At 42.8% G+C, this 22835-nt stretch overlaps 1 protein-coding gene and 1 long non-coding RNA gene across 6 annotated transcripts in view; both read right to left on the minus strand.

Annotated features, from left to right (window-relative positions):
- Positions 1–22835, minus strand: part of KIF16B (kinesin family member 16B) — a 116269-nt gene that overhangs the window by 69866 nt on the left and 23568 nt on the right. For all 5 annotated transcript variants that reach the window (XM_080998900.1, XM_080998897.1, XM_080998896.1 and 2 more), the window contains 2 exons: positions 18285–18344; positions 356–475 (listed from right to left, as the gene is read on the minus strand). In XM_080998900.1, the coding sequence (XP_080855026.1) occupies positions 356–475; positions 18285–18344 (180 nt within the window). The remainder of the gene's footprint in view (positions 1–355; positions 476–18284; positions 18345–22835) is intronic.
- Positions 2465–15768, minus strand: LOC308473760. The gene is made up of 3 exons (XR_013984292.1): positions 14955–15768; positions 3794–4468; positions 2465–3565 (listed from the first exon to the last, which is right to left on the minus strand). It is a non-coding gene; the product is annotated as an uncharacterized lncRNA (long non-coding RNA).

The following is a 22835-nucleotide window of genomic DNA, read 5'->3' on the forward strand; positions in this document are numbered from 1 at the left end:
AGAACAATAGCTAAAACTGCTAATGAATTAAAGAGCTTTTATCAAGGAAATGTTGTTTTCGTTAACAGGCAAGAAAGAGCGTCCTTAAAGTTTCCAAGCAGCATCAATTCACGACCACAGCAAAATGAATGAACCAATATGCTCCACTAGGGTGCCATTCATCTGTCATTGACTCTTGGGACAGATACAGGCAGTACTGACTGATACTTTTATACTAAACAAATTAGAGTACCTAACAGCTGATGTCACATTATTGCAGGGATGTAATGGATGCTTAGATTATTTAGACAACAAATTAACACTATCATTAAAATTGCCCATTTAGGAACAGGAAGGCAAATAAATATTGAGTTACCTTCAGGTGATACAAGATGATGCCAGTACTGAGAAGATCATCATCAATGCCTATTAGGTGAGGCAGCTCAGAATCCAGCACAACCCCAATTCCTTCTTTCCTCAGAGCCAAAGTTTGCTCCTGCAAAAATAAACAGGAAAAAGCTACTTACTGGATTTATTTCTGTATGTGAATTCTACTGTCATAATAGTTAAAGAGAAAAAAGTGAGTGAAATCACCATGACAGAAAAAAAAAAGGAAAGATGATAGTCTACACAACACAAGATCTTACTATTCAATGTGACTGTTTCTTTATTGGAAAAGAAACAGCCCAATTATTTCTAAATAAGCAAACAGACGAATAAAAAAATGTATTGCAGCTTTTGACACTTAGCTGTTTGACAAAAGAGTTATCTATCCTATGATCCTGGTGCATTATTAAGTATTATTTATTATTAAGTATTTATTAAGTATTAAGTATTATTAAGTATTGTATTTATTAAGTATTTATTTTATACCATTTCTCTGTTATAAAATATCCACAACACAGCTTACAAAAATCAAGATCTAGAGTAATACCACACACACAAACAATAAGAGAAAAAGCCTTTAGAAACTGCAGCAGATTAAAAAGCAGGAAACTAGCAGAATAACCTTCTTTTATATAAACCAAATGGCAAAAAAACCCTTCAGCGGTCATTGCTACTGTTAAACCTCCAACAACTTAAGACTTCTTGGGACTTACTCATTACACAAACACTAATTTGAGATTCAAAGACTTGGGTATCAGAAGGTATTTAACCCAGGTAGGCAATAACATAGGCAGAAAGCTTTGCAAGTGTTAAGTTCTCCTTGGACAATTCCTGCGTATAGTGAAAAGTTTAGGAGGTTGAAACCTGCCCTGAGAACTGGAGGGCATTATTTCCTTGGCTGGAAGATTAATGTAAGCAAATGTGCAGTAGTCCTGCGCCAGGTTCAATTTTCAATACACAAGCTCCCATTTCAGAATGGGAACACAGCTCTTGCTAAAAAGGTTGCAAAAAGCCCCCGACAACTTGCTGCAGTTCTTACACCAAACCATCTCACTTTCTTTGCAAATGTTTCTTCCGAGAGAGGCCCCGAGACTGCACTGCACACTGAACTGTGGATTTATCCCCTTTTGAGTCTCAATTTGAGCCGAGTCTTTGTTCTGACCACCTCCATTGCAAGGATCCTTCATAAGGGAGTTGCTGCCAGGAGCATTATGCGCAGGTGTATTTTGATGCACTGAACAGAATGAAAGTTTCTGAGTCATGGCAGAAAGAAGAACATCCAACAGGACTTTGTTTGTTTGTCTTGTTGCTATTTTGTTAAAGTTGTTAATATTGATTTATAGATACAAATGCTGTAGTACTTTGTGAATCCTATACAGTCGTACCTTGGAAGTCAAACGGAATCCGTTCCAGAAGTCCGTTCAGCTTCCTAAATGTTCGGAAACCAAAGCGCAGCTTCTGATTGGCTGCAGGAAGCTCATGCAGCCAATCAGAAGCTACGGAAGTCCCGTCGGACATTCGGCTTCCAAAAATAGTTCGCAAACCGGAACAGTCACTTCTGGGTTTGCAGCATCCGGGAGCCAAAACGTTCGAGAACTAAGCTGTTTGAAAACCAAGGTACGACTGCAATATGATTTTTGGTGTAACTGTAATGTTTGGATTATTTTTTAGTTGTTTTGTTAATAGTTTTACATAGATGGCAATTATATTATTTGTGATTTGTGATTGTTTTACTGATGATTTGTTAAGTATTCTATACAATTTATGCTGTTCCATTATGTTATTTTTATCTTTTGTTTGTAAGCGGCTTTGGGATTCATTTGAATAAAAAGTGGCATAGAAACAGAATCAATCAATCAATCAATCAATCAATCAATCAATTCCTACTTTAAGAGAAGGGCTTTGCATGTCCTCCCTCTGCCAAGAGAGGAGAGATTCAGATCACACAGTAAATCACCTCCTTTAAAGTGGTATGTGCTACATTTAAACCGATGAAACAGCCTAGTTTATATGCCATATAATGGGCCCCAGATACAACTCTAGCAACAGCATTCTGCTACAGTAGATGAAAACAAAAAAAAGGAAAAGGCTTTTTAAAAAAAAAGCATCTGAATGCTCTTTCAGGGCATTCCCATAAATAATACCTTACAACAGCCCAGTCTAGATATGACCAAGGCACTGCTGCAATTTGCATTATTCAATGGTGACTCAAAAAAAGGCCAACAAAGTTGTGCAAAACCCATGTGATAGTGCCAGTGAAATAATTAGACAGAAAATAGGTGGTTGTTTTTTTCCATTTTAAGACCAACCCACCCACCCCAACACGCAACCTTCTGCTGATGAACAACAGCCAACTAACATAACCTCCCATGAATGCAGTAACTGGAGAAAATGCCAAAATGGAAGAACCAGCCAAAATTCACAGAGGCAGATTTTTTAATAGTACTAATCTGCTTGAGTTGGAAAAAAGAGAACTGGAAATCAATGTCTCCTGCAGGTTTCATACCTGATTTGTTTAGTTGTTAAGAAGTTAAAACAGGCTAGATTGTCATGCTAATCTGATTTAGCCGAAAGCAATTGCAATCCATGCTGCAAAAGCAGTTTCTTTTGAGCTATAAAACATTACTGTTGTCTATAATTTAGCTTGTTTGGTTTATGGCTACCTGGTAATTTGCAGCTAATACCAATTGATTAAGAAGTGATCAGGTTACAAAGAGAAACCAGCTGAGCACATATAAATGTTCTTTGCAAATGATTTAAGTATGCTTACTATCATTACCGGTCATTATTCAGTTCTCTTGTAATGTAACAGAAGATTCTATTGGTTCCAAGCAGAACAAGTAGATAAAATTTATAACATTAACACAAAATAAAAATGAGAGAAGCATAATTGAACACAGCAGAACTAAATTAGTCTTCTGTCCTATATAACAGCCTCAGGAAAACATGCTGACATACTGTGAGATATTGATATCTTCATTATGATAGGCATTGCAATGTTAAATCAGGCATGGAAGAGAAATGTTGGGGCTACTGTCAAGTACATAGCTAAATTCAACTGATTTCAAGTGGGCTGGATAGAACAAGCCTATTTACATCAATTCAGAAGGAAGTCCCACTGAATTCAGTGGAACTTACTCCCATGAAAAGATACATAGCCCTGCGCTCAATGTATACTGAATGTAGGGTACAGTGGTACCTCAGGTTACATACGCTTCAGGTTACAGACTCTGCTAACCCACAAATAGTACCTCGGGTTAAGAACTTTACTTCAGGATAAGAACAGGAATCGTGCTCTGGCGGCGCGGCAGCAGCAGGTAGCCCCATTAGCTAAAGTGGTGCTTCAGGTTAAGAACAGTTTCAGGTTAAGAACGGACCTCCGGAACGAATTAAGTACTTAACCCGAGGTACCACTGTACACTAAAACATGGCTAGGAGTATTTATATTTCTTTGTATACTTTCACTATGCTTGAACATGTTTGCATGCACTAACTATATGACAAAAGCAGTATCTGAGAGCTGGGAAAGAAAAAGAAATGGGAGTCACCAATAAGCCTTCAAAACAAAAGCTATTTCACTGAATTGTCTCCATGACAAAATGAATCCCTTAATGCTTGAAGTTCTGATATGCACAGAGCACCTACATTTCAGTCCAATGAAAGAAGCTGGAAAAACAACATCTTTGACCTCTCATTTCTGAGCAGTGCTGAGAGTTGGTTCCGCAAACAAGACATGCTTACATCAGGTAAAAAATCAGTGGTAAAAATCAGGTGCCTCATACGAGCTGAAGTTCCTTCCACTGACATTAAAGGTAAAGGGACCCCTGACCATTAGGTCCAGTCGTGGCCGACTCTGGGGTTGTGGAGCTCATCTCGCTTTATTGGCCGAGGGAGCCGGCGTACAGCTTCCAGGTCATGTGGCCAGCATGACTAAGCCGCTTCTGGCAAACCAGAGCAGCGCACGGAAATGCCGTTTACCTTCCCCCCAAAGCGGTACCTATTTATCTACTTGCACTTTGATGTGCTTTCGAACTGCTAGGTTGGCAGGAGCAGGAACCGAGCAACGGGAGCTCACCCCATCGCGGGGATTCGAACCGCCAAACTTCTGATCGGCAAGTCCTAGGCTCTGTGGTTTAACCCATAGCGCCACCAGTCATAGAATCGGAAGGGACCCCAGGGGTCATCTAGTCCAACCCCCTGCAATGCAGGAACCTCCACTGAAGCCATTCATGACATATGGCCACCCAACCTCTGCTTTAAAACTTCCAAGGAAGGAGAGTCCACCACTTCTCGCATGAGTCCATTCCATTGTCTATGGGTTCCTCCTGTCAGAAAGTTCTTCCTGTTAAGACAGAATCTGCTTCCTTGCCATTTAGATCCATTATTTTCGATCCTCCCCTGCGATACTGGGACCCCCCCCCCAAGCTTGTTCCATCTTCCATGGATGAAGCCACCCCTCGATATAATTCACTGCACAGGGATCAGAAATTATACTACCTGTTAAGGTAACTGATGAAGCCATTACCACTGAACATTCTCCAAGAAATAAAGGTTCATTTTCATCAGAGCTGATCTCAATGGCCCCACACTTATGTTGTGAGTTAGATATGTCGAAAGCTGCCTTATATTGAGTCGGTCCACTGGCACATCTAGCTTAGTGCTGTTTACACGGACAAGCAATAGCTTTGCAGGGTTTCAGACAGTACAGTCATACCTCGGGTTACAGATGCTTCAGGTTGCATTTTTTCGGGTTACGTACCGCTGAAACCCGGAAGTACCGGGTTATTGCACAAAAGCAATAAGTCGCGCTTTGCACATGCGCAGAAGTGCTGAATTGCAACCCGCACGTGCGCAGACGCGCAGCTACGGGTTGCGAATGTGCATTCTGCACGGATCACGTTCGCAACCCAAGCATCCACTGTAGTCTCTCAAAGCCCTATCTGGAGATACTGGGGCTTGAAGCATGAACCCTGTACATGCAACACAAATGCTCTGCTACTGAGCTATATGGTCCATCCTCTTTGGAAACCTAATACAAAACAGCCATCGAAAGGTCAGAACACAGCAAACACAAAAGGTGTACTCGTGCTGGTTTCAAGTAAAAAGATCAAGTGTTTTCACGAAGACAGATGAAATGGCCTTTAAAAACCTATCAGTTTGATTTTGTGTGCCCATACCATAAACTAATTGGTGCTCTTGCTCTCTCAAATGTCATAGGTAATTGGCTGGTCAGATAGCTATGGATTTTGATATCTTTCGTACTTCTACAAGCACACAAGTCCTGCTATGAACTCCATAACTGTTTCTTAAGCCACCCAATTTTATGTGCTCTGTTACTGATGCAATACAAATAAGTTTCAAAATAACCTCCAAGATGAGCAATATGGGCACCACTGTATTCACAATTACCTTTTACCTTACAACGGGAAGCTGCACATAGCGCATAATGCAAGAACAAAACCCCATCTTCCTGTGTTCCAGAGGGGTATAAATTCACTAAGTAGTCTCATTCTTATGTTCAAAGCATTTACAGAACCAGGAGCTAATTAGAACCATAATGATGGAAAGTTTATTTGCATTCTGACAGGTAATTAAGTCTAAGATTTCCCCCCACCCCACTCTTGATTGCACTCAAAGACGCACCAAGGCTTTGCCATGGTACCACCTCCCAGTCTACGCAGAGGGCTCATTTTTTAATTCAAAAATTGGCAGCTCCATAGAAAACTCAACTTAAAAAGACACTGAAATCAGTTCTCCTCTAGGCTTCAATTGCAAACACACTTAAAGCACAATTCTACTGCACCTACGTTGGTGGCTGGAGGAGGTTAGGATGGCAAGTAGCGATTCTTGGGCAGGGAGAAAGGAACTGCGGTGGCAGGGAGAAAGGAACTGCGGTGGCAGTGGGCAGAAAGCCCCCCGACTGGGCCTACTTTGATCTGCTGGATCCCAAACTATGTGAATCCCCTGAGGGCTTGACCACCAGCCCTCTCAGCTGTATCACCATGGAGCTGGTGCAGTGAAAGGAGAGGAGCCTCTGTTTTCCACAAAGGAAAAGGTGGCAAGGTTCTGGGTGTTGCTCTGCTCCTCACCAATCCCACTTAGGATTCCACTGATATGTGGGCCGCCACTGGAACTGAAGGCCATTTCAAAAATTGCACAGCTGCAAATTCAGGTTTCCTTCACTATATGAAGGTAAAGGACCCCTGGACAGTTAAATCCAGTCAAAAGCGACTATGGGGTTGCGGCACTCATCTCGCTTTCAGGCCGAGGGAGCTGGCGTTTGTCCACAGACAGCTTTCTGGGTCATAACAAACCGCTTCTGGTACCACAGAACACCGTGACGGAAACCAAAGCGCATGGAAACGCCGTTTACCTTCCTGCCACAGTGGTACCTATTTATCTACTTGCACTGGCATGCTTCTGAACTGCTAGGTCGGCAGGGGCTGGGACAGAGCAATGGAAGCTCAATCCGTCGTGTGGATTCGAACCGCCAACCTTCTGATCGGCAAGCTGAAGAGGCTTGGTGGTTTAGACTGCAGTGCCACCCGCATCTCACCCTTCACTATATACTCAACAAGGAACCACATCTCATCATGGCTCCTTGATGTTTGCATCGTATAAGTATTATCCTTTGCACCTTACTTTAAATTTCTGAGTACATATACTTAAGATATGTTAAGCCAGGCATCCCCAAACTCAGCTCTCCAGATGTTTTGGGACTACAATCCAATCATCCCAGACCACTGGTCCTGTTAGCTAGGGATGATGGGAGTTGTAGTCCCAAAACATATGGAGGGTCAAGTTTGGGGATGCCTGTGTTAAGCGCATACCTAAAAAGTATGTGTGTTGTGGCCTTTGCTTTCATGTTGCACATTTGGGCATTGCGATGATCCACTGGCAATTGCCCCAGTCAAAGTGGTCCTATCCTGACTGTCCATTTAAGACTGCCCCAATTTGCCATTCCAGGAGCCAGGACTGCTGCAACTCAGCCAGTATTCCCGATCATGTAAAACTGGGATCTCAAAAATCCAAACCCAATTTAAAAAGCCTTCTTGCTTTTACAGGTGGTACGGAATGAGTACTACCGACATGAACATCACATTCCCATGGACAGCATTCTGCTCAGGAGAATCTGAAGTCTATATAGATGATTACTGAAAGCTTGTCTAATAAGTGAGAATTGGCTTGATTCTCAATGCCTTCCATCAGGCTCTGTTAAGTCAAAATACTGAATTTTTTGAGAAAAATTAAATAGCATCTGGGTATGAGTGACAAGAAAAGTAATGCCAAAACCTGTTGTGAGAAAGTTATTCTGACATACTTGATATTCATACTGAAGTGATAAGATGCCCATTAAGGAAGGAGAAACTTATTCCGTGGGCCTTGCTAATGCAGTGCCGGTTTTTAAAAAAAATTGTTATGCAAGTTTTTTGGGTGCACTGTAATGCTGTACAAACTCTGTAACTGACGCCCTGCTCATAAACCTCAGTGCAGCATATAGTTAAAGGTACAAGCCATGGGTGACATTCAACAATGTCCACCTACTCATACAATGGATATGTGTGTGCAACACTGGTTTCTCTTCTCCCTTCCCTCCAACTCTCCACCCCCCCCCCTAAAATCTGCTCCAATGTGGCGACCAATCTTCTTAAGCTTTATTTTATTTTATTGGGATGAGGGGAGCTACAGTGGGAGGAGAGATTTTAAAAATCTCCTTATGCAAACAGATGCTTGCTGAATCTCTCCCAATATCCACAAATCCCTCTAGGAACAGAATCGAGCTGTCTTTGTTTTTTGACATTCACTTATTCCTCTACCCAAAGAGGAAAAAAATGTACAGTGGTACCTTGGTTCTCGAATGGCTTAGTTGACGAACAAATTGGCTCTTGAACGCTGAAACCTGGAAATAAGTGTTCCGGTTTCCGGACGTTTTTCAGAAGCTGAACGTCTGACACTGCTTCCGCTTGAGTGCAGGAAGCTCCTGCAGCCAATCGGAAGCCACGCCTTGGTTTTCGAACGGTTTCGGGAGTCAAACAGACTTCCGGAATTGATTAAGTTCGAGAACCAAGGTTCCACTGTATATAAAAAAGATTCCTAGAGTCTAATTGTGTGGCAGGCATTCCAAACGAACTTCTAGAAACTAGATTGTTGCTTCTTCCAGATAAGTGAAGTCTCCTCCACTGACTACTGGCGGCCATCTGTTTTTAAAAGATCAAAGACTATTGATAAAAATATAGTGATTTAAAAGAACGTGTGTTAAAAAGCACACACAAAAAGCATACACCACACACACACACACACACACACACACACACAGTGCTAACCTGAAATTTCCTAGTAAGATCTCTCTCTCTCTCTCTCTCTCTCTCTCTCTCTCTCCTTATGTTAGGTCATACTATCCCCATCAATTGGAGGTATGGGGAGAGAGAGCATTAAAGAACACACAGTGAGTTTTGAAAAAGCGAGCAGAGGGAAGAGAGAGATGATGACCACATTACACAAACATAGCACTGTTGAGAGCAGCTTACTGTGAAAATACAGGTGGTGCCAAAACAGCCCACACAGACATCAATAGGCCTCCAAAATAAATGTCAATTAAAAAAAGGCAGATGTAGCATGCAACTCTGTCCAAATGAGCAGCTACTGGCACAGTTAAGTTATAATGATGTGCAATTAATGATAGAATTCTTTTAGGGTGGTGGAGGAGAGGGAATTACAGGCCCATTATAGATCTTATGAATTCAGTTTACTTTTTCCATTATTTATTACTCGCCTCTCCCAAGAACTGTTTGCTAACGTAGCTATACAAATATTGATGTCTGTTAACACATAAAAAGAAATTGTTATTGCCACAATCACAAAAACTAGCATAATTAATGTCCGCATTGCTAAAAATCAAGTCTCTGCAAAAAGAGAGAGAATAAAACATTTGCACAGCCAAATCTTTCTCTAAAAGATTGTTACTTCAATACCCAATACACTTTTTGGATTTTGGTGGTGACAGAATTTAAGGAAACATACATCATCAATACATTGGTTAAAAGGCAGATTGTTGAAAAGGACTAAAGAATCTTTAAAACTGACTGATAGCCTTTCAAAGAAGGTTTGATTTTCAGGGGGATAAAGACTGAGGGCACAAGGAGAAGGGGACGACAGAGGATGAGATGGTTGGACAGTGTTCTTGAAGCTACGAACATGAGTTTGACTAAGATGCGGAAGGCAGTGGAAGACTGGAGTGCCTGGCGTGCTCTGGTCCACAGGGTCACGAAGAGTCAGACACGACTAAACGACTAAAAACAACAAAAAAGCACATGAACTTGATAAACAGCACACTTGTCTAAGTCACAGAAGATGTAGGTAAAGGTAAAGGACCCTTGGACGGTTAAGTCCAGTCAAAGGTGACTATGAGGTGCGGTGCTCATCTCACTTTTCAGGCTAAGGGAGCTGACATTTGTCTACTGACAGCTTTCCAGGTCATGCGACCAGCATGACTAAACCGCTTCTGGAGCAATGAGACACCAAGACAGAAACCAGAGCACACGGAAACGACATTTACCTTCCCGCCAGAGCGGTACCTATTTATCTACTTGCACTGGTGTGCTTTGGAACTGCTAGGTTGGCAGAAGCTAGGACAGAGCTTCTGGGAGCTCACCCCATTGCTCGGATTCGAACTGCTGACCTCCTTCTGATTGGCAAGCCCAAGAGCCTCAGTGGTTCAGACCACAGCACCACCCGCATCCATTCACATAGGAGTGGGAAGGGAAGACTAGCAAATTCAGATGGGCTTAAGCTGGGTGGGGGGCAGTTATGAGATCCTGGCTGTTTTGTTATCTTTCTTCCTCAGAAAGTCAATGCTGAGTGACATGTGAGCAATATAAAACTCACCCTTCCAACATGGCATTGAAACTGGTATGACTGAACAGTGATCTTCTGAAAACTGCATGCAGAACCTATGTTGCTCATATAATTCCAATGAATATGCAGAGAGGACAGCAAGATCCCCAGTCCCTTAACGAGTTCATAGCAGTCAAAGGTCACACAAAGCTGCATTCACACAGAGTTACAGGACTCAGCTACATTAGTAAAGAAACCGCACACTGTATGCATTTGAAACATGCAACACGAGATGATGCCAGAGAGCCAGAATTGTTTAAAATGGGATTTCTCATTGGGATTTTTTTCTTTTGTTAAAATGATCTAATTTCTGAATAATGGGTTTTTTTCCATGTGTTTAGATCCACTCACATTCCCACCTGGGCGTATACTGGTACGTTGGTTTGCAACCATTTTGGATTACAACCTTTTGGATTACAACCACGTCAAACCCAGAAGTGCGTGTCCCTTTTTTTGGATTACAACCCATTTTTTTGGGATTACAACCCCCCGTTTTGGAGGCCCCATTGGCGAAAGCACACTTTGAGTTACAACCTGTTTTGGTTTACAACCGGACCTCCGGAACGGATTATGGTTGTAAACCAAGGTACCACTGTATTATTCTGCACTTGTTTCTGAATTGCTCACAGAACTATTCTATACCAAAGCATATAGGCTTGAATCTTAAATTGCCCTTCTGTTCGTTTACGGATTCAGATCCATAAAGGCTCCCATGGCTGCAGGTGGGGGAAAGAAATTTTCACCTTCCTCCCTTGCAGCCCCCGTCACCACCTGCAATGTTTTTTGTAGGATGCTCCAACATTATGGAGCAGAATTGAGTGGCACAGCAGCAAAACTGCCCCCTTCCTTTCTTACAAGGTCAATATTCTATGAGTAAATATCTATTCCTAGAATCATAAAAGTCTAGAGTTGGAAGAGGCCACAAGGGCAATCTAGTCCAATCCCTGCAATGCAGGAATCTTTTGCCCAACTCATGCGGACTTAGGATCCTGGGCATAATTCCCCCCCCCTCCAAATGAGGATTATGTTTTATGTAACCAAACTGCATTCCTCAGAAATGCACTACCTTCTCTGCGGGGGTAGAGACACCCTGAAGAAGCAGGTAATGGGCTCAACTGGAAGAGTAATTTCATTTAACTGCCATGTAACCAGAACAGGAGTTAAAGCACATTAAAACAGTAAAAGTGCATTTATCAAATTACACTTCAGTACAAAGAAATAACTCTAAACAGGCTAGAACAGAGTAACAAAAACTGAAAAATATACCAACAGAGTTCAGTTAAAACAGTGGACAAATTTTCAGCTTAAAATCTTGATGTGACAATAGATATGACTTTGCACTTAACATGCACTTTAGAAAACTCAGTTCAGGAGGGGGCTGATAATTACTGAGGTCATAGCAGAGGAGGAGCTTAACCCTTTCTATGCCAGGGCAAAAATTGCTCTTCAAAAGCAGCTATTTGTATTGGGAGGGAAGGTCTCATTTCTGCCAATGGGAAATTTCCTACCAATGCATATAAAGCAGTTTCAGAAGGAGAAATGGGCCTTCTGTTATGAGCACTGCTGTTGCAAAACCTACCAATGGTATTTGGAATAAGTCACAATGAAAACTAATTAATATTTTATCTGTTTGTGCAAATGATTGCACATCGCAGCAAAGAACAGTCGTTCACAAGTTCTTCAGTCAGAATTACATTATCTTGTTACAACCTACACCTATAACAATGTTTTGCAATTCTTCAAACTGCTATCTAGATAGAACATGAAGCCAGATTATTCCAAACCATTTCCCTTTGATATATCCAAAGAGCCCTCAATGCAGAAGAAGCAAATTCCTGCATCTGCAGTGACATCTAGTGGTGAGGAAAACAAAGCGTAGGTAAGTTTTGAACAGTCAGGACAGGATATTTTCTTCAAAGCTGAATAGTGCAATTTTTAAACTATAACCTTGGTGACTTTTTAGAAGTTATGGGATTTTCCAGAAACATTCTAAACACTAAAGTAAGCTACAAAGGGGAAATCAATGATAAAATAAAATAACCACGGGGATCAATTTGCAGAGCAATTCTGCCAGGCTGTTGTGTTTATGGGGCAAAGGAATTGGTACTGAAAAAGTCATCTATTAAGCTTAGCCACAAGCTCACAGCACAGGGCACCATATCCTTAACCAACTCACTTTTGCAAAAGACTGAGAGGATGTTGGCAACTGGCATTTTGGGACGGTAGTGAAGCATAAGCCGCTTTAACGAAACTCTAGCCAGTTCAACAAGTATGGTAACCAACATGCCAGAACGGTCATTTGAATTTGCCCTCGGGTTTCCGCAGAAGGAAGAAAAGATACAATTGTGCTTATTCGTTTTGAGAGGCAGCCGCCTTTTCAGAGATCTGAAAGTTTGGCAGAGAAGAATGCCAGAAGCCTCGGCCGGGCATTAAACCGTTGACCTAACGACAATAAAGCCCTATGTAAGCACAGAACATATTTGTGGGAAGGATGCATTTTGACTGGGGAGCAGCAGGACAAAAGTTTGGAGAAGAAGGGGAGGAAGGCTTTAAAGCTTTAAATCCCTGCTTTATATTCCAGCTTGTTGGCATTGTTGTCATAGTTATATTGCTACTATTGTTGAGGGACAAAGAGCCGTAGCACGCTGGTGGGAGGACAAGCAAGCATGCAGAACTTCTTAAGGTGAAGACAGGAGGGCTGGGAACCATGACACAGATGACTAAGCATAGTAAATCAGCAAAGAAGAGCAAGGATAAGAAGAGGAAATTAGATAAAGTGTGTCTTGGGGCAGGGTGGAGAATTGGGGAAGATGACCAACAAAGTGAGAAAAGAGATTATGTGAGGTGGGGGGGATTGAATACTGAAAACAATTATGATCAAATTCCAGGAGCTCTGTGTAACTAGGTAGTGATAGCCAGAGGCATTGTTTAAGGAGAATTGTACTTGGATAGCACAATTCAAATTTTGAACAGAAAAAGTAATGCTGACCACAAAGAATTAAAGCTAAGAGAAGTGAAGACAAGGCGTGCTCCTTGGAACCGAAAAATAACTTCTTTATTCAAAGCGTCTATATCGCATTTTTCAGCATGAAAAGCTCCCAGGGAAGCTTAAGGATGAATCAAGCTATTTTAATAAAAGAAACACCATTTGATCCTAAACAATTTTTCTTAAATGACTCTAAGCATTTTTCTGCTATTGTTTGCTCATATTTTGCACACACGTGTACAAAATTAAGTAGACATGTGAAATAAATAAGCTACATTTGGTTGACTAATATACAAAAACACCGTCTCGTCTCCTCCAATCCTATTAATTGATTCAGTTTGAAGTGCTTGCAATGAATTTCCTTCTTCCTGTAAGATCAGGTATATGGTAGAATTAATTGCTCGAGTTTTATTGGTGTGATGTGTTCAACATGCAAAGGGTTAAACAGGGGACAGAGAAAGGGTACAAACACAAGCCCTGGTCCCAGCGCCCCCTGGTGTCCAGTCAGCACTTCAGGTTTTTGTGCGATCAACAACCATAATTCAGAGCATCAGCTTATTAAAGGCAGCCAAAGAAGCATTCTGAGCGACTCAATGCTCACCCTGAATTTTTTTAAATGTCTTATTGGTTACAGGACGTTTCGCACAGATTTCACACTATATGACCCATCTGATAAACAAGCATATGAGTTGACGCCTACTCTCCCATTTTTAATATGCAATGTTACTATAGCATAGCCTTCTGTCAATAACACAAGACAGTTACAACCATCATGGGACAAATGTGGCCTGCTGAATCCATTCAACAGCTAAGGCAGAGCTTTAGATCAAGTTACAGAGATATCAAAAACATGAAAAATAAAGAAACCACGCTCTTCATTCCCCAATCAGCAATCCTTTCATTAAAGAGAAGTGAGACTGAGCAGTTTTAATAACACACCTGCATACACAAGAACAATTTTCCTCCAAAAAACATAGTTCATGGTGATTAGATTTTGCATCGACAAAGCTGGGAAGGCAGTACAGTGGTACCTCTGGATGCGAACGGGATCCGTTCCGGAGCCCGGTTTGCATCCTGAGCATAACGCAACCCGCGTCTGCACGGGACGCGATTCGCCGCTTCTGCACATGCGCGTGACATCATTTTGAGTGTCTGTGCATGCGTGAGCGGGGAAACCTGGAAGTAACCCATTCTGTTACTTCCGGGGCGCCATGGGACGCAACCTGGAAAGATTTAACCCGAAGCTACTTTAACCCGAGGTATGACTGTACACAGCAGATGGGTCAAACTAGTCAACACCTTACTTGGATTTCAAAGATAAGGAATTTGATTATAGACAGAAATACACATTTGGGGGGGGAGGCATTTGAGTAGGTATGTAGAGCACTCACAAAAGCAGACCCTATACTAAACTGTCAGGTTCAGACTGTAATAAAAGGTAAAGGGACCCCTGACCGTTAGGTCCAGTCGTGGACGACTCTGGAGTTGCGGCACTCATCTCGCTGTATAGGCCGAGGGAGCCAGCGTTTGTCCACAGACAGCTTTCTGGGTTATGTGGCCAGCATGACTAAGCCGCCAGAGTGGTACCTATTTATCTACATGCACTTTGCCATGTTTTTGAACTGCTAGGTTGGCAGGAGCAGGGGCCGAGCAACAGGAGCTCACCCCATTGCGAGGATTTGAACTGCTGACCTTCTGATTGGCAAACCCTAGGCTCTGTGGTTTAGACCACAGCACCACCCGTGTCCTTGTAATAGAGTAATAGAAATATGCAATTCTGCCAAATAAAATATTTGCGAGAAAACCACAGAGATCACTCCATTATTTTATAATGGCCTCTCTCTAGTTGGTAAAGTGGGAAATGATTTTGTCCTCCAGAATTATTCAAAATCCCAAATCATACATGAACCCTATTCCCATGCATATAATACAACAGAAAATGAGGGCATGGAAGCATATTTTAACTCCATAATATAAATTAAGCTTCCTTCCATAACATAAAAAATATCCATTCTGACCTGACCGTGTCTGCATTTCAAGGTAAGCCATAAACCACGGCCTACTATGCATAATGAAATGAAAATAAAATAAGCCAATCACTCTTGCATTGCTCCTCCTTGCTTGTGCAGAGAATAAACCACAATGCCTAGTCTAGTGTTATGTCTGAACCAGAGGTAATAGTTTTGTTTCACTCCCAACAAAGCATGATCTGCAGCCGAAACCCAACTGTAGCTAAACCCAACATCATGCTTTGTTTCCTATGAACCCTCGGAAGGACGACTAAAATAACCCAGGTAGAAGTGTTCATGGTAAATCATTAGCTACATCTTAAAGTAATCCAACTTCAAACCATGGCTTATGAATCTGGCTTCTTCTTTTCTTAAAAAAACACACAGACTATTGTCATGCCCCACAATCAGAAGTCCTATGAGGCAGAGTCTAGTTGCAGCAGCCCAAGTAAAATATGGACTCACTTCCTGGCCCATCCAATGTGGAACTAAGGTCACTGGAGCTCACATATCCTTTCCGGCTGGCCCTCCAACTCCTCAGAAGATCAGGAGATCCCTGAGGATATATCCCCAAAGCCTGAAACCCCACGGCCTAAAAGCAGTCACTGACTACAGAGGAAGGCACTTGCCCTTGAAGTGTTCAGGGGTTGGGGCCTCTAGTTGATGAATACCTAGCCCACGCTATAAAGACTGCTCCTGGACACTGCTGAAACAACTTGGATGTCTTGGCTCAGCTACAGAATTGCTAGCCGTGGTCCTGAAACCCACACCCAAGTACCCCTCACTTCCCTGATTGCTAGAAACCCTGAAACTATGGAACTACCCCTTGCATGGTTCATTGCTTATTCATAGTGTTTGCAGCCCACACATCAGGGCACATAATTAAGATTTAGCCATAGTTTAGGATTTGAACACAACACTATATTACTATGTTTCTATCTCACCTTTCCTCCAGGAATTAAGGTGGCACACATGGTTCTCCCCACTCTCCATTTTATTCTCACAACAATCCTATGAAGTAGGTTAGGCTGGGGGATGTTGACTAGCCAAATGTCATCCAGTGAACTTCAAGGCTGAGCTGGGATTTGAACTCTGGTCTCCAAAGTCCTAGCCTGACATTCTAACCATGATGACACACTAAACTGCAGCAGAACTGAAAACAGAAGCCAAAGCTTCCAATCACCTTATAACCATGGTGGAGAAGGGAGGAGCTTGTAAGCCCACGGTTCACTGTGTCTCCCTATCACAATAAATCATGGTTCACTGTGATATCCCAACTGACCCAATGCTTGTTAATAGACATTAGAAAGTAACGAAAGACAATACACTCCCTCACTGTTAATTCTGAAAATGTGAACCAGCGAGGGTTGATTTTTTACCAGGCAAAGGGCCTTCTCAGTAGCGGCGCCCACCCTGTGGAACGCCCTCCCATCAGATGTCAAGGAAATAAACAACTATCTGACTTTTAGAAGACATCTGTAGGCAGCCCTGTTTAGGGAAGTTTTTAATGTTTGACATTTTATTGTGCTTTTAATTTTCTGTTAGGAGCTGCCCAGAGGGGCTGGGGAAACCCAGCCAGATGGGCGGAGTATAAATATCTTCTTCTTCTTCTTCTTCTTCTTCTTCTTCTTCTTCTTCTTCTTCTTGGTATTGCTTTCCTTTTCTTGGAAATCTCCCATTTCATGTTAGCTGGGAGGTCACATCAGAAATAAACAGGTTAAGGATGTGCCTTGTCATGTCAACATTTGTCTACTTCCCTCAATCTGTAATGTACAAAACAGATCTCAGATTGAGTTTTTCAAGATAGGTATATAAAGGAGAGCAAAAGGAGAGCGAGAGAATGCTGAGTTGCAATTGAAAGTACAGGGGGAGCCAATATAAGCTCTGGAAGGCCAGCTTTTCCAGCTGTTTTATGCTGCAGAAGCAGTCTATTTTACGGTGTACACTTAAAGTTTGCTTCTTCCCAGGACACAGAATTTTAGCATGCAATAGTGAAGTAGAGCAGATAAATTAGTTGATGTTTCCATTTCCCCTAAAGCAACCATGTTGTACAGATCCAAGCTAAAATATGAAACATAAGCTAGTTACACATGACTGGCACATCAAACTTGGGTGGAGAGGGGAAGAAATCAGATGAGAGAAGCAAGGCTTTGGGGGGGGGGGAACAGCACCACGAGAGTGAGAAATTACTTTTACTAAGAGACGATGGCATTGTTTAAAAACCCTTATATTGTAAAAAAACAAAAACCCTCACAAAATTCTGAAGTATGTGAATATTCTAATTCCCAATTCAATATCTGGGCAGAAATTACACAAATCAGTTCATTCTGTCGCACCATCTGCCAGGCAGTTTTCAGTTCAACACTGAATTCCAGACTGCGTACTTTATTTTGAAGTATGATATCCTTGGGTCATTGACAAGTCCGTTAACGCCACACATACGAAAAGTAAGCTGCTTAAGTTTCTATAAAATGTCACTATGTTGGAATGGCTTTGTGTGAGGAAGCAGGTTCAGTATGTCCCAGATATGAAAAGGGACTACAGTTCAGTAAGTCATATTTAAATGAATGGTTATTCACGCAAAGACAAGATTAATGAATCCCTTGAATCTGTCTATACCTATTCAAACCTTTTACCACATTTGAAAAGTCAAGACTCCTTACCTGAAAAACAATAATTTCCATAAGTAACTGGGTTATTTAAGTGTTGAGCAGAAAGTATGAATAAACCAGATTGCATGAAAGTCTTGACCACTTTTAAAGATTTAATTAATTTGATATCCTTAAAACTTGCATGTTTCCTTTAAATTCTTCCTCACAAGTTCTCTCTTAAGCTTTTAACATAAGCTCTTTCACAAGGGAGAATTTTTAGTAAGAATTAAGGACTCTACTTTTTTACTTTCATGATGTTGCACTATACCCTGTATAAGACTATGCACTACAAGGTGTAAGTAAATTCAATAAGCACAAAATACAGGAGCCCATTCTGAAAACATTTAGAAAATCAAGAAGCATTTAGGTGACCCTTACTTTTAGAATATTTTGGGTTTCATTCCACTTGTTGGTCCACTCTTTAGTAAGCTCTTGCACCTACAAGATAAACCAAAGTATTATTCACAAATAAAACCCAAAGTTTTAATTTTCACATTTTTTCTGTCTGTTCTCCAGGGAAATCAGCATAGCCAACTAGAAGCTCACTTTTATTCATTTATGCCTGCATCCCAGTTCTCCTGCATTAAAAAGCAAAACACATACACACGTGGTTCTGATTCTGTTCTATTTTTAGGCTACAATATTCAAGAAAAAGTATATTCAATTAAAAGAAAAAAGGCTTTCATTTTTCTACTGAAACATGGGGAATAGAGAGTTTAATCCATACAACCAATTAATTATTGCATTAAATTATAGACTATCATAGAGTACAGGGAGAAATTCCAGTCATTATGCTTGCATTAATTATCATGAATCAATCATGCAACATACTAATGAGGTTAACAAAAGATAATAAAAAAGCACTCAATATACTTCCTGCATAGAAATATATTTCTGAACAGGGTAAGGATTGATTCCTGCAAGATAATGAATAATATATTCCATTTTGCATCCATTGTGAAGTTTTTCATTTTGAACTATGTTCACCACAGTAGCAAACATAATCTTATTTTTCCCAGGGAGGCAGGCAGACGTTTGTTTGACTTCTTTCTCACCCTTCTTTGAAAAAAAGACAAGTTAATGAAATGATATTTATTTAATTGCTCTAGCTTTTGACATTTGCCAGTATTGGACATCAGAGTTTGACTGAAACTATGAGGAACATTTTGGAGAGGTTAGGCTTCCAAGGGAAATGATGGATAGATCTGAGAAGCAGGAGCCGACACTTTACTCAGTTGATATTTTTATTCAGGTTTTCTTAAGAATTGTCTTTGCCCCATGAATGCCATTTCATACCTTACGCAGAGGCAAGCATGATACAGCAAATGAGGATACATTCAGGAGGGAACGAAAGCCGATCGCAGCTTTGAACTGAGTATGAGTACATGAAACCTAAGTTTTCAACCCATTTTGTCTCGTTTACATTTCATGTGATGTTTTCAAAAGTCATTTGAAACTATGGTTTCGTGAAAGAGTGGCTAACTTCTGTCTCTCCAAACGCCACAAGTATGAGGGCCACATGGTCTAACACAGACACCCACAAATGCACATCAAATTCAATGTACAGACAGCGCTGGAAGAAGAGGGTTCTTGGTTCAGTGCTGCAATGGAGATTCAAATCACCATATGCTGGGCCATATGGAAAGGTGTAAACCTCTCCTCTGAGCTGTGCTGCAATGGAGTTAGGGCTGGCTGGCCCCCTGAACTGGCTTGATGGAATGAATCCAGCTTGTGGGCTCAACAACCCTAGATAATGAGACATGAAGAAATCTAGGCTCCTCTCCGGCTTGTAATACAACAACAACAAGGACTTTATTTGCGTAGCCAACAGGCCATAGCATCAAAGGACAAACACCGAAAAAAATACATTACAAATATAGTTACCGTATGATCTTATGGCCTATTAAAACCCTAGGTAAAAGCTGGATTATCATTCATCAATGACCCTCTGTCCCATGGGCGGCGGCCTTTTCTCTGGTAGATTGTTCCAGGTCGGTTAAGTAAATAGACCAGCCAAATTGAAAGAATATAAATATAATTAAGAGCAGTTTGGAATGTTTTACTTCCCCTTTTGGCTACCGTCTGAACATGGAATTGTGGTTAACATTGACTGTGATTGATTTAAACCAGTGTCTCCTAGACTTGGGTCTCCTGCCGTTTTCGGACTACAATCCCCATCATCCCTGACCACTGGTCTTGCTAGCTAGGGATGATGGGAGTTGTAGTCCAAATAAACAGCTGGAGACTCAAGTTTGGGAAATACTGATTTAAACCAAAGTCAACTTTAGACATTATAGTTCGAAATTAGCATACTTTAAACTAACCATCGTTAATGTTAACCACAGTTTGTCTGTTCAGATGATGTATCAAACGGCAGCTACCCAAAAGCAGAAGCAGTATACAGTGGTGCCTCGCAAGACGAAATTAATTCGTTCCGCAAGTTTTTTCTTCTTGCGAGTTTTTCGTCTTGCGATGCACGGTTTCCCATAGGAATGCATTGAAAATCAATTAATGCGTTCCTAGGGAAACCGACTTCAGACCAGGTCCGGGGACAGTCTGTCCCCCGACCTCTTCTGAAGGCTGGGGGGGGGGGGGGACAAGGGCTTTTCTTCCCACCCACCCCAGCATTTTAAAAAACCCCGGGACAGCGGAGGGCTTCTCCGCTGTCCGGGGCGATCTTAAAATGCTGGCCGGCGGCATTTTAAAATCGCCCCGGGACAGCGGAGGACTTCTCCGCTGTCCGGGGCGATTTAAAAGCCCCTGGGAAGGCAGGCAGGGGGGACAAAGACTTTTGCCCCCCGCCAGCCTTCAGAAGAGGTCCTGGACCTCTTCTGAAGGCTGGCGGGGGGCGAAAGTCTTTGTCCCCCCTGCCTGCCTTCAAAAGCTGTCCGGCCAAGGCTTCGCGGACCTCTCCGCAAGCAGCGGCAGCACTGCCGCTGCTTGCGGAGAGTTGCCGGCATGCCGAAGCCTGCGCGCACTGAGATCAGCGCGCCCAGGCTTCGCGGACCTCTCCGCGAGCAGCGGCAGCGCTGCCGCTGTTTGCGGAGAGTTGTCGGCATGCCGAAGCCTGCGCGCGCTGAGATCAGCGCGCCCAGGCTTCGCGGACCTCTCCGCGAGCAGCGGCAGCGCTGCCGCTGTTTGCGGAGAGTTGTCGGCATGCCGAAGCCTGCGCGCGCTGAGATCAGCGCGCCCAGGCTTCGCGGACCTCTCCGCGAGCAGCGGCAGCGCTGCCGCTGTTTGCGGAGAGTTGTCGGCATGCCGAAGCCTGCGCGCGCTGAGATCAGCGCGCCCAGGCTTCGCGGACCTCTCCGCGAGCAGCGGCAGCGCTGCCGCTGTTTGCGGAGAGTTGTCGGCATGCCGAAGCCTGCGCGCGCTGAGATCAGCGCGCCCAGGCTTCGCGGACCTCTCCGCGAGCAGCGGCAGCGCTGCCGCTGTTTGCGGAGAGTTGTCGGCATGCCGAAGCCTGCGCGCGCTGAGATCAGCGCGCCCAGGCTTCGCGGACCTCTCCGCGAGCAGCGGCAGCGCTGCCGCTGTTTGCGGAGAGTTGCCGGCATGCCGAAGCCTGCGCGCGCTGAGATCAGCGCGCCCAGGCTTCGCGGACCTCTCCTGCCTTCAAAAGCCGTCCGGGATAGCGGGAAGCGCTTCCCTGCTATCCCGGACTGCTTTTAAAATGCTGGCGGTGGGGAGCAAAGCCTTTCGGCCCCCGCCAGCCTTCCTGGACCTCTTCTGAAGGCCGGAGGGGGGGGAAGGCTTTGCTCCCCACCGCTAGCATTTAAAAGAGGTCCCCGGAGATTTCCCTATGGGCTTTCGTCTTGCGAAGCAAGCCCATAGGGAAATTCGTTTTGCGAAGCGCCTCCAAAACGGAAAACCCTTTCGTCTAGCGGGTTTTCCGTCTTGCGAGGCATTCGTCTTGCGGGGTACCACTGTATATGCGTTTCACAAAAGCTAAACATCCCATTTGTGAATATATTGAATTCTTTCCCTTCTACCCATCCTACTGGAAAAAGCAGCAATCATGGAGCCTTAGGAGCCTATAGAACAAGGCTGTGTGTATTCCCCATGATTTCATAGAAAACACAGGGAACTCAAAATGAGTTATTGGCTGTACTGTAATTCAGTTTCCTGTGAATCCAAGCTTTCATTTATTTTTTAAAAGGGGAGAGCAAAGTCTCAGAAGCCAGAAGATTTCCAGTGGTCAAATGATTTGGCTCGAGTGTCCTATGTAGCTTCTTGCCTCTCCTCGCAAATAGTAGGAGCAAATATCTACTTATGCGAAGTGTTTTCATAATTTGTACAGGCCCCTGAGTTCGATTCAGGATTTAGGTTACTTTGACTCCAGATTTTTGTGTTCAAATTTTAAGTAGCCCAGTTTAAGGGCTTTGGAAGTCAATTTGAAGCAAGATTTGGTAGGCCTATTGCTGGATGGTAATCCTGTGAACAGTGATTTGGGAGCAAGCCATGCGCCAATATAAGGGCAACTATTGGTGCTAAAATTTAAACTACAGTGGTACCTCGGGTTAAGTACTTAATTTGTTCTGGAGGTCCGTTTTTAACCTGAAACTGTTCTTAACCTGAAGCACCATTTTAGCTAATGGGGCCTCCCGCTGCTGCCACGCCGCCAGAGCATGATTTCTGTTCTCATCCTGGGTTAGCGGAGTCTGTAACCTGAAACGTCTGTAACCTGAAGCATATGTAACCCGAGGTATCACTGTACTCCTTTAGGCACCAGGCACCCCACTACCATAGTAGAGGTAGAATGAAAGTACTGTAGTGGGAAATGTGTCCTAAGCTCTCTAAGTTCACAACTATTCCTTTGAAAGACTGACACACTTAGCAAAATGTAGTACAAGCAGAAAACGTAAGGGAGTGTACATTAAGAATTAGAGCAAAACTACATTACTGTACATGGAAACATGTGTGAGTTTAGCT

The sequence above is a fragment of the Podarcis pityusensis genome (genome assembly GCF_964106645.2).
Source record: "Podarcis pityusensis genome assembly, chromosome: 3".
Lineage (NCBI taxonomy): Eukaryota > Metazoa > Chordata > Lepidosauria > Squamata > Lacertidae > Podarcis > Podarcis pityusensis.